General features: G+C 46.0%; 1 protein-coding gene across 2 annotated transcripts in view; it reads right to left on the bottom strand.

Annotated features, from left to right (window-relative positions):
- TNRC6C (trinucleotide repeat containing adaptor 6C) overlaps nt 1-12,766 on the bottom strand; it is a 92,017-nt gene that overhangs the window by 3,845 nt on the left and 75,406 nt on the right. The window contains exons 13-18 of one of the 2 annotated variants that reach the window (XM_080924356.1): nt 12,441-12,560; nt 10,541-10,624; nt 10,044-10,284; nt 6,182-6,349; nt 3,585-3,776; nt 3,006-3,149 (exon numbers count right to left, since the gene is read on the bottom strand). In XM_080924356.1, the coding sequence (XP_080780482.1) occupies nt 3,006-3,149; nt 3,585-3,776; nt 6,182-6,349; nt 10,044-10,284; nt 10,541-10,624; nt 12,441-12,560 (949 nt within the window). The remainder of the gene's footprint in view (nt 1-3,005; nt 3,150-3,584; nt 3,777-6,181; nt 6,350-10,043; nt 10,285-10,540; nt 10,625-12,440; nt 12,561-12,766) is intronic. The other variant, XM_080924357.1, reaches the window with a different exon arrangement.

The raw sequence follows: 12,766 nt of genomic DNA, 5'->3' as shown, positions 1-12,766 counted from the left end.
TGGGCAAGCCCTCTCAATCCAAGGCCACATTCTTAGCCTTTGAAATGCAGTCTTTAGCTTATCATCAGTATCTGTGCTGGATGACCGTGGTTAGAGGAATGGCCTGCACACAGGCCTCAGCAATGACTAGAGGCATTAGCCCCATCAGAGGAATGCTTCTGACAGATACATCCTTAGAGCATTATCATCTCCCAAGGATCTAGGGCCCTTTTCTATGTAGCTGTAGACACAGAAACTTCACTGATTCTTGACTGAGATGCTGCTCAGGCATGCTAGCTGGGGATATAGTAATTAAAACTCATTGGGAAAAACACAAAGCAATGGTCACCATCAGCCCCATGTGTTCCTGAGACACAGCACATTACAGGAGCAACCTACCCACTCTCCTGCCAGCTTGGCCAATAGGAGGGCTACACCTTCAGTGAACACACACCAGACACACTGTAAACCAAATGCTATCAAGAAAGGTGATTTTTATTCTGCCTTTTTTTCTTTAGCCACTCTCCAGTGGAGGTAGAAAAGTTTAAACACATTTCGCTGTCAACATTAGTAGGAGTGGAAACAATCCAGCAGCACCAGCTTTGTATTTTTAACATGATGCTGAACCTGTGTTCTTCCCCAGGTATGAAGGTTACAAGAATTCCAAGAAAGAGAGGCTTTGGAACCATCTTCCTGTGGGAGCTCCATGCAGCAAGGTGCACCACACCACTTAAGAGAGTTTTTATAAGGCCTAGTGTGAGTAGTGCACGCCTTTAATCCCAACTAGGGAGATACAGATCAGATCAATCTCTTAGGGCTACATATAGAAACCCTGTCTAAAAAACTCCTGTTTTTAATAATAAGCGGTTCTCTATTTTATTTTAGAAGACATATTTTATGTGAAGGAGTTGTGGCCTGTCTTCAGTATCATATGAATGCCTCAGACACATATGACAGGACAGTAGAACATGGGCTCACAGTGGGACTTGCCAGTGTCCTCTAACCCACTTCACACCTAGGAAGCACACAGCTTCTAGCTGCTGCCTGCCTTGCCTGTCTCACAAGCCCCTTTCTTACTGCTGTGGGGAGAAGGGGAAGCTGTTCTACTCAGGTGGGATCTACATATTACATGGTCTTCACTGCCCCAGGAAGAGACATTATCACCCCCATTCTGCATGTGAGGACACAAGTTCCTACTGCTGAGCTGGTCAAGGCAATGCCTGGTTCATCACCAGGGCCTCCCTGTCAATGATTAGCCTTGGACTTACAGGAAAAGCTGGGCCTACTCAGGTTCTGTTTAGGGAGACAAAGGAAAAACTACCTGTAGGCCTAGAGGCCAATAGCATAGGACCTCAGCATAGGACGGTGAGGCAATGCTGCTGAAAGAGCCACTGCAGCCAGAGGCATTGAGTGGTCAAGGCATTCTGAGAAATGATGGGAGGAAACCTGAAGACCCAAACGTGCACTAAGACGGGGCCTGGGAGGTGTCCAGTGAGCAGTGTGGATGGGCATGCGCACTGTGGTGTGACAGAGTAGAAAAGAAGACAGAGCTGTGTCTCCCAGCTCCTGGGAAAGCTTATAACAGACCTTCTGGAAAGTTCCAGAAAACCAAGGAGACATGGATAGGAACTACCTGAGGTGAGAAAGTCACAAGGAAGAGAACACTAATAAGGTAGCTAAAACACCATGCCAAGATGCTGAAGATCACAGGGCCTTTCCCTCCCTAGAGGAGAAGAATTTAAATATAGGGCAATTCTTGTTCTTTTTAAGCTCAACCAAAATTAAAAATACAGAATTAAATAAGACACAAAATTAAAAATACAAACTTCTCAATATAAACCTTGGTATACATGAAAACAAGAGAACTTTTCTGATCCTAGATCTTAACTCCAGTTCCCTCAGGGACCTGGAGTAATAGAGGCACCTGCCCCAGTCACTGTGCTCACCCAGAGTTACTGCGCTCTATTCACAGAGACTCTCTCCCTGCACCTAGAGGGTATGTGGCATTTGGGCAACTCCTGAGACACCTGGGTTCCTCATAGCTTGGTTTGGATCTGGCCAAATCGGTTTCTTAAGCCTGAAAATAAAAATTAAAAAAACAAAAAACCAAGAAAACCAAGACACTATGGGATGGGGATGGTGGCAGATCTGTTGGAAGCAGGGCAGAAGAGCTCCTCCAGGGGACACCCAGGCACAGCCTGGCTGTTGTGCCCAGCAATATGCAGAGCGTCAATGACTTCTGAAAAGCCACGGTCACTCTCTATCAGTCAGCTGCACCACTGTACATGCTCTGGCATCTCCTATTGTCACTTGACAGCTGATTGTAACTGCTAGGCTGTGACCTTGAGTTTTAAAAGATGTCTGCTCTACCAATAGGCCTAAGCCACTTACTTGGCCATCAACATCTGCAGTGTAAGATCACAGATGGGAGCTGTTTTGGTTTGAGCCCTTAAGAAGTGTGTCTAAGTCCTATACTTACAACCTACAGTGTGGCCTAGCATGGCTCCCACATTCTCATGTTTGTTAGAGGCTATCCCAAAAAACAGCATAAACAATCAGGTAGGATGGGCTGGAGAGGTGGCTCAGTGGTTAAGAGTATTGGCTGCTCTTCAAGAGGACCTGAGTTCAATTCCCAGCAACCACATGGTGGCTCACAGCCATCTGTAATGAGATCAGATGCCCTCTTCTGGTGTCTGAAGACAGCTACAGAGGACTCATACGACTCATATATAAAATGAATATATCTTAAAAAAAAAAAAAAAAAAAAAGAGCCGTCATAGTCATGGTGTCTCTTCGCAGCAATAAAACCCTAATGAAGACAGTCATGTTGGGCTTGGTGTTTGTGGATCAGGGACAGCATCTTGAAACTTCCAAAATCTGAAGCATGTGCTGTTCTGAGGACACTGGCTAAGGGACACTCAACACAAGGCCATACCTTGTCAGTCTTCCCACAGGCTTTGCCTGGCATCTTCTGATGCCACACCTAGCTCACAGCCCATAGAAGGCAGGGGTGCAGCCCTCCTTACCTCCACTCTTGAGGAGGTAGCGGTTGACATCCTGGATGGTGGTGTTGATGGTGGGCCCAGTAGGGACACTTCCAGGAGTGACATCAGGGTCATTCTCAGGATCAATATTCTGAAGTCCTTTCCATGGAACTCCAGGATGGAATTCTGTTCATGGAAACCAAAATGGGGCTGCATATTAGAACATCTTCACATTATATCATATAAAACTTAAAATTCATTTTTCTATATTTGTAGAAGTTTCTAAATCTAACAATTGGGCCTAGAGGCACTCCTTGCTTACAGTCCATTCTTTTGGAACACACCAGGAACAGCAACTACATTTTAGATATGAATGCCTTTCTCAGGTGGGAGCTGGCGTTTCTTCCCTACTGTCCCCTGCCAGTGACCTTCTCTTACATTGAATTGGGAAGCTACAGAACAATGCTCAACACCATCATACCCCATGTTGTCTTAATGGAAACCCCAAAGCTAGACTTGACGGCTGCAGGACTCACAGTGCAGACCAGGCTCCCTCAGCTCCAACCTAGGCTTTGGGCATGCTTGAATCTATTGTTTCCCACAAGCGCCATGCAGTCTTACCTGGGGGCCAGCTGATGCTGGAGCCATTTGAGATTTTATCACTGTCAGATTTGGCACGTGACCAGCTATGGGGAACAGCTATGGGAGGACTGGCTGGTGACTCACTGTTCTGAATTAAATCGTACCGGCCGTAAGAGTCATCAATGGAGGACTTACCTGGAGGTCCGAGGCTTAGACCTCCAGGGATAGCACCTACAGAACAGGAACCAGGAACAGAGTGAATTCTCTACCAAAGAAACCCAGGAATACAGTACAACCTTCTCTTCTAGGTCCAGGATCGTACACCTTGCCATCTAGGGTTCTCTAAGAACGGTCTTTAGATGACTTACACATTCTTTCGTGGTGCTAGGCATAGAACTCAGGGCCCTGTGTACGCTAGGCCACGCTTCTCACCTGAGAGACACTGACGAACCCAAGCATTACCAATTACACACAATATTGTTATTGTTCAGATTTTTTCCCCCCAAGACAGGGTTTCTCTGTGTATCCCTGTCTGTCCTGGAACTCACTCTGTAGACCAGACTGGCCTCAAATTCAGAAAAATCTACCTTCCTCTGTCCCGAGTGCTGGGATCATAGGCATGTGCCACGACCACCTGGCTGTTAGTATCATCACTATTATGTTTTTTGAGATGGTATCATATAGTCTGAAATGACCTTGAGCTTCTTAATAGCCAAGAACAACTCTAAACCCCTGCTCTCCCAGCCCCCACCTTCTCAAATGCTCAAATGATGTGTGCCACTATAAACTATTTTGGTTTGTCAAGTTGAAAGGCTTATTTTATTTATTTATTTATTTATTTTTTTGAGATAGGTAGGGTCTTATGTACCTTACTTGCTGTGTATTTAAAGATGCCCTTGAATTTCTGGATCTTCCAGACTCTACCCTCTAGTGCTGAGATTACAGGCACGTTCCACCAAGCCTGCTTTACTGGTGCAGCATGTTTTATTTCAGTCTAGGCTTCCTGCCTCCCAGGCAAGCACTGTAACTGAGCTAATGCCCCAGACACGCGAGACAGTTTGGTTTATGTGTGTGCCCATGTGTATGGAGGACAGGGTCTCTCACTGAACCTGGAGCTAGGCTGGAGCCAGCAAGTCCCAGTGAGCCTCCCATCTGCTCTGGACACACTGCGGTTACAGGCACATGTGGCCACACTTGACTGAACTTGTACGACTAAGTGCTCTGATCTGCTGCGCTGTCTGCCCAATGACATTCTCCTTGACCTTATTATTCATAAAATTCTTTATCTTTATTTTTATTGTATGACTGTTGCCTGCATATATGTCCATTCACCATGTGTGTGCCTGGTCCCTGAGGAGGTCAGAAGAGGGCACAAGATCCCCTGGAACAGGAGTGAAGGGCAGCTGTGTTCCACTATGTAGGTGCTGGGACTCAAACCCAGTTCCTCTGCAAGAGCAGCCAGTGCTCTTCACCTCTGACTCATCTCTCTGGCTCCCTCCTTACCTTTTCAAACCTCTTACGCAGCTAAATTCATGACACATAGCTAGTGAGTACGCTGCCCTGGCTGAAACTTCATTCTGTAGACTAGCTGGCCTCAAACTCAGAGATCTGCCTGCCTCTGCCTCTAAGAGCTAGGATTAAAGGCTGGCCTCCAACTTGTAGGATGATCCTGAACTCCTCCTAGGCCTCCTACCTCTACCTCATAACTGCTGCTGGGATTACAGATCATTTCCCAACCATATGAAGCTGGAAATCTTTATGCACTGGTAAGCTGCCCACCGTGTCTTTCTGGGAACAAACTATGAGTCTTCCTGGTTAGTGGTCACATTTGTAGGTATCTCTATGTCCCTTGCTATGCAAGAACAAAGTGGGCACTGACTTAGAAAGAGAAAACCAACAATTCAAAGGGACCAGGTGCCACATGGAGATTTTCTTGCTCAATTATCCATTTGGGGAATTTCCCTTTTAGATCACTTTATTTGAAGAGAAAACTCTATGCCCTATTACACTTCTTTTGTTTCTTTCTGGTTCAGGGACAGAACTCAGGACCTCACACTGAAAGGAGGTCACTGGAGGCCATGTTAGTGTCCCTGTCTCTGAGCCATATCCTAGCCCACTCCAGGCTAATATGATGATTAGCAGTTTTATTTCTCCTATTTGATACTTTGTGACCGTTTTGAAAGGCGATTCTTTTTAGTACTCTTTTTTTGACATTAAGAAAATTTAAAAATTTCTCAATTATGTGTTTGTGTGTCTGTGTGTGGATGTAAACATATGAGTGCAGGTCCCCATAGAGGCCATAGGACTTGTTAGAAGTAGCTGTGAACCACCCAGTATGGGTGACAGAATTCAACTCAGGCCTTCTACAAGAAAAGTGCCTGCTCTTTCTGCTGAGCCATCTCTCTAGGCTTTAGGGCTCTCTAACTAAAGAGTGCTGGGCTCTTTCTGTTTTGGGGCATTTTCAATGCTTGTTTGGAGCTAAGGTCTGATGGTTAGCTTGCAGGTGCTGTGAAATGGCAGACTCCTCTCCTTTTTGGAGCTGCATTCATAGACATGCATAGAAAGAAAAGTAGTATTTCAGGCCACCCGTCAATTAGTGAAGTGAAGCCTTCTGTGAAGGGCAAGGGCATACGTACCATGCTTGCTAGGATTCTGGTCCAGGGGAGAAGCAGCACTAGATAAGTTACCCATAGAGTTGGGATGTGTCCACTGAGGCAGGCGTGACTGGGACTGAGATGGGTCCTTTACAGACAAACCACTGCTCATGTCTATGCTGTTGACATTCATGTTTGGGTTCAATCCAGCTGAAAACACAGACACTGCTAGTATTTCCCTCTTCTCTGAAAGATTCCACCATGAAAGCCCTCTTGGGACTGCCCCACCTGGGGATCCATCCCACATGCAGATACCAAGCCCAGACACTATTGCTGATGCCAAGAAGTGCTTGCTGACAGGCCTGATACAGCTGTGTCCTGGAGGTTCTGTCAGATCCTGACCAATACAGACGCAGATGCTCGAAGCCAACCACTGGACTGATCCCAGGGACCCCAATGGAGGAGTTGGGGGAAGGACTGGAAGAGTTGAAGGGGTCTTCTCCGGCATTAATGGGAGGGGAGGCCCTTGGTCCTGTGAAGGCTTGATCCCCTAGTGTAGAGGAATGCTCGGACGGTGAGGTGGGAGTGGGTGGGGGTGTACCCTCATAGAAGCAGGGTAAGGGGGATGGGGCAGGGAGTTTGCATAGGGGAAACTGGAAAACGGATAACATTCTAAATGTAAATAAGTAAAATAAAAAAAAAAAAAAAGTCCCTCTTGGGAGACCTAGCCTCCAACCTCAGGCACAGTTACACACTTCCACTGTAATTCCATCCCCTGCCTCTACAGCTTCCTGGAGATAAGGTCTCACTATGTAGCCCCAGCTATCCTAAAATACGAGGAGCTCTGCCTGCCTCTGAACCCTGAGGGCTGGAGTTCCAGGGGTGCACCGCCTTGCTAGCCTTTGGTTCTGCTTTTTATCTGGAGACAAGGTCTCAGTATGTCACCCCAAACTGGCCTAGAATTCACTATGTAGACTAGGCTGGTGCTATTTTTTAAACAAAATCTCAATCATTTGGTTTTATCAATAAGACCCTGGAGCCAGACGTTGCAAGGAAATCCTGGTAGCTTAGAGAGGCAGAGGAAAAATTCAGCTGATAGATGTTTCATCTGGAATGCCCCCTCTCACACCTCTCAAACAACTTCCTTCAAGCTGAATGTCCCTCCCTTCTACTTCCTGTGCATCTTCCTATCCATCCTCCTGACTCCCTCTTACTCTCTATGGCTTTTTCCTTAATAATCCTATGTTTACTTCCTATTAACTGGTTGTTGCTTCTTGACTAATAGTTGACTTATTCAAAAAACACTTACTCCTAAGACTGCAAAAATACAACCAAGCTGGACACTGTGGAAAGCTTGGCAGAAACACCCTCATTATTGTAAATAATTTTTATTTAGACAAAAAGGGGGAAATGTTGCAGGATATTTGATCACACTGTGAATCCTGAGATTGTGTTATTCACCAGAACAACCTGTTTTTAGTTGTGGTGTGGTGCAGCTTTAGCCTACACCTTTAATCCAAGAGCTTCCTGTTTGAACATTAAATAAAATCAATCAGCATCTGGCTCCTGAGCATTCCCTGGTAACACTGAATGACTGAGATTCTGTTCACAAACACCACCCCCTTCCAATAGTGAGTCCTGCACAGACACTGGACACCACCATAACCCATTCCACAATTCAAATGTTACGGCAGAGGGAACACTGGCTCTCAAGTGGAGTCACACATCCATAGGTGTATGTGGTTGAGCCATGCAGACCAAGGGCAAGGAAGCCAGTGGACCTAAGGGCCTGCCTAGGGTAAATGAAGCAGGCTCTGTCCTGCCATGGGAAGCAGGCTCCATGCACCCAGCTGTTGTTTTTCCTTTTTGTTTTGTTTTTGAGATTGTCAAAGTCTCTCCATGTGCCTGTTGAAGAACACATTACATAGACCAGGCTGGAACTCATCACCCTGGAACTCTTAGAGCTCTGTCTGCCTCTTCCTCCCAAGTACTGGGATTAAAGATGTGTGCCATGACACTTGGCATGCATTCTGTTTCTGCTCAACATTTCAAGTGTTTAGACACAGTCACACACTTGTGAGTAGAACAGCTGTGTACATCTGCCCAGGAGCTGCCTCCTCCACAGCCTCTGCTTTCCAGCCTCTATTTCCTCTATATACAGATCTACCAGGTAAAGCAGTAACAATCTGGAAGTCAGAGCAATCCAAGGTGCTCTAGTGGGCCACCCCCCCACTCCAAACACACCAGGGCTTCTCTCTGCTGTATCCTGTAATCTGAAAAGATTTCCTCATCACCCACAGAATTTTTACCTGTTTGTCTGGGTCTTGATTCTAAATTTTAACCAAATATATTTTTTGTTCTTTTGTTTGGAGAGGGTCTTGGAACATAATCTGGTTCATCTGGTATTTGCTCTATAGCCCAGGCTAATTTTATACTGGCAGCAATCCTCCTTCATCTGCTCCTTAATGCTGAGACCACAGGTTTATTTACCTTTTAGCCTATCATGGGGCAGCAAACCTTTCATTCTAGAGAGCTTTTTGTCTGTCTGAATGTCTGCTTGCTTTTAACATAGGGTATCCCTGGCTGTCCTGGAATTCACTCTGTAGACCAGTCTGGTCCCAAACTCAAGAGATCCACCCACCTCTGTCTCCGGAGTGTTAGGATCAAAGGCATTTGCCACCACTGCCCCAGCTTCATGTAACTTTAAAAAAAAACTGTGTGATAAATATTTCTATATAGACAGAAAAATTGAGGCAACCACTCAAACTGTACAAGTTAGCAGTAGGTTGAAACTGGTGTCCAGGAGGTCTAAGTCCTAAATTAGGTCTTGCCAAGGGACAGCTGTGCTTCTATCAGTAAAGGAACACTAATGGCCAGGACGCTAGTGAAGGATACAATGAAGCCCCTATCTAATCTTCAGCTTCAGTATAAGGGCATAATATACTCATTACATATTAAGTGCTAATTACATAACAAGATATAGCATTCTCTGTACAAGTATGTATTAGCATTCTAAGGAGGGAGGCAAGCCACTGGCAGCTAATTCACTGCTATTCAGATGGCCTTTGCCCTCTTGGAGAAAATGTATTTGAAGCTCCTTATTCCCCTTGGCCCAAGTTCACAGATTCTGCCAGCTATTAGCACAGCTCTAGAACATTCTCCTAGTTCCTGGTGACATATCTCCCTAGCTGGTACCATAAAGTCTCCAGCATTGAGCTTGTTCTGACAGATTGGGTTCTGTTCACTGGGCTGTTCCCACACCCCTGTACTAGAGGAGTGCAGGCCAGCCACAAACCTTATGGAGGGTCTCTGTTCCCAGTCTGAGTATCACTGGCCGGATAAGACAAACACCTCTCCAGCTAAGGGCTGGAAGACAGAGCCCAGACAAGAATGGCAGAGACCTGTAATTTTAGTACCTGAGAGGTAGAGGCAGGAGAATTGCTGAGAGATTTAGTTAGCCTGAACTATAGTTTGAGGTGGTTTCTCACTCCCACCCCAAATACCCCACAAAAATCAAAACAATAAAGATGGTAAACCAGAATGAACTGAAAGTTGGTGCAACAAAGGGGTTTCAGAAGTACTACTCCCAGTAGGCTCATTATAGAATTCAGGCTACTCTTGAACTCATAGTTGTCCTATCTCTGCCTCTCAAGTGCCTGAGTGAGTTATAGGTGACCATGTAGGACCACCCAGGTACTACTAATTACCTGTGGTACTAGTGAAACTTGTGTTATGCTCAAGTCAGTGTTGCTCCCTAGAGACAAAGCATCGAGAGGTTCACTGTCTGATTCTGCCTCTGAGGAGCTGGTTCCATACTGTACATTCTGCCCACTGTACAGCCTCTTGGTCAGCACAGGAGGGACTCCTCTACCTGGTGTACATCTGAAATCCACAGAAGACTCACCAAGAGGGTAAGGAGCAAAGGTGTTGGGTGAAGACTGCTGCTCTTTGGTCTGCAGGTCGGGAAGGCCGGGAGCCTGGGGGTGAGGGGGGAAGCTATCCATGCCCGATTTGCCTGCAGAGGGGTGCAGAGACAGGTGCGGCGGGGGTGGTGGAGGTGGAGGCTGCTTTACAAGCAGGGCCTGGGCCAGCTGGCGCTGGTGCTGCTGGATCTGCTGCTGCAGATTAGTGATTGTGCGCGCAACCTGGCAGGTGGAAACACATATATACCCACACATATTAGGCAGGGTTGAGCAGAGCACATAGCTCATCTACAGACTGAGAATGTTCATACCTCAGCTTCTACCAGCTGGGCCAGCCTTGTCCCAAACCTAGCCCTGGGACTTTCCAAATAGGGAGTTCAACCAGAGAAAAGCCAACACCAAGCTAGGAGTTGATGCACTGGGGTTTCTTCTACTAGAATGAGAGGAAGTGGCAAAAGCCAGTCTAAGGGACGCTTACTTGCTGTTCCTGTTGCCTCATGGGTCCAGAAACATTCCGCTGGGCCTGTAACATCTGCTGCTGGATTTGTAAACGTTGGTATGCCTATTGATAGAAAAGTTGTAAAACCGTAAGAAAGCTGTTCAAACAAGTGATTCGATCTTCTTTACACTCAGAAAATAGAAAAAAATATTTTAGGATGATCTAGACTACTGGCTTGACTGGCTAGACAATGTGGCAGAAGATGGTGATGCTCTATCCAATAAACGCATGAACCAGACCCGAAGCACTTGGAGCATGTCTCCTGGGCAAATAGCAAAATCAGCTCTGTGCTCTGTGTGCTGATATACAAAGTCTTTTAATTTGATTATTTCAAAATGTTGGTTGAATACTGATTAACTTTCTGTACAACACAAATTTTGGGAGATTTCTTGGCTGGAGGACTCCTGTAGTTACTTCCAAATGAAACAACCTTGGATTCACAGAGCCCCTCAGTGAGGTCAGATAAGCAGTGAACAGTTGCTGTGAAGAGAACGCCATGTGCAGCTGCTGACAGTTTTTCAGGGAGCTCAAGATGCAGCTTGTGAGCTGCCAGCCATGCTGGGGGAGGTTTTTCACTACTACAGCTGCTCAGGTCTGCCACACGCCTGTGTGTAACTCAAATCAACTCACTAGACTCCAACCAAGACCCAGGCACACGGTTTCCTTTGCCTGTTGTTAGTGCCCATTTGATCCTATGCAGAAGACTTAGTTACAACAGAAACAGAGTTGTGCTACACTGTTAAAACCCATCAGTAACTGTAGATCAAGGGTTCACTTCAATACATTAGGCACCCAACAGCTGTTTTCCTCTGCTCACAACAAAAGGAAAGCCTGCTGGAGAACATACTGTATGTGTGAGGCCCCCTCCCCCACAAGCTCTGGTTGGGACAGTGCAGCAGGCTCTGCATATCCCCAGACATGAGCTGTGCAGCCTCCAATGCCCCTTCCTGTCCTGGGTGGCCCTGCCTCCTGCTGCTGTCATTAGTGCAGGAGGCCTCCCTTCAGGCAACAGGCACAGGACTAGGACAGGAAGGACACACGTATCTCTGGGACACTTGCCTTTGTCCTGTTCCCCTGCTACCTACTGAAATCTCAGAGCCTTACATTTTCAGACATTTGGCTAAAAAGATGAACAGTTTGGGGCTGTCTGCTTTCAGAAACAAAGCTCTTCAGTTAGTCTGCCCCTGCACCTCCTGTCTGCTGTTCCTCATTTGCTTTGCTTCCTTCAAGACTCATTTTCCAGGCCACGAAGTTCCAAGGTAAGACTTGTAAGAAGATCAGGAGGCTAGATACTGGACAAGAAATGAGCACATTTGGTGCACCAGGAGAGAGAGATTCACTAAGTGGCCAGGGAAACAATGATTGCCATATAATAGTGAAAACAAGAAGACAACTTAAAATTAAGAATTCACATATGCTAAATCACACAACTTTTAAGGACTCCTGGGTCTTAGCTGCTCTCTACTGAGGTTCTGTGATCCCGAGTCTGAACAGGCCACAGCAAATTGTTCCAGGTATGGCAGCAACTTCTCTCCTCTATAGTTCCAAGATAGTGTTTGGTTTACCATCCTTGAGAGGAGTGAGAAAATATTCAGCCACGTGGTGTTTGTGTTCTTTCCCTCAGAGGAGCATCTCTGAGAGACCCAAGGAATAGACAGGCCAGGTTATAGATCAGCGAGACCATGGACAGGAAGGGGCTAAGATATTTATTTGCAAAGTGCAAGGACAATATCCTTGAGTAAAAACTTTCCTAATTCCTAACAGTCATGAACCAGAGTTGGCTGTGAAAACAGTGACAGCTCACTGGTGTGGCGTGTCAGGACGTCTCCACTGCCTGCTGACGGAGCTCTTACCTCTACACTGGGTCCATTCCACTTACCAGCTGCAGCTGATAGAGCTGGTTCAACATCGTCATATGCTGAGGGTTAATTGGCGAGGTTAATAGTGCAGGGCTGAGACCAATGTTTTTTGCTGCAAACTGCAAAAGCTGTGCTTGAACCTGTTTAACAGAAACATACCATTAACGACCATCTCCATGGCAACATTCACTTGTCTGTGTAGCTTTGTTTTTGGGTTCAAACTGGCTAACTGACAATTATATTTGTTTGACAGCTGAACTGGAGAGGCCGTTAGAACATTTTAGGAACTTTTAAACATTAGTATTTAACACGTTCAGAATACAAAAATATTTTAAAACTAATGTAT

The sequence above is a fragment of the Micromys minutus genome (assembly GCF_963924665.1).
Source record: "Micromys minutus genome assembly, chromosome: 10".
NCBI classification, from domain to species: Eukaryota; Metazoa; Chordata; class Mammalia; order Rodentia; family Muridae; genus Micromys; species Micromys minutus.
The sequence above is the reverse complement of the archived record's forward strand: the minus strand, read 5'-3'. Positions and strand labels throughout refer to the sequence as shown.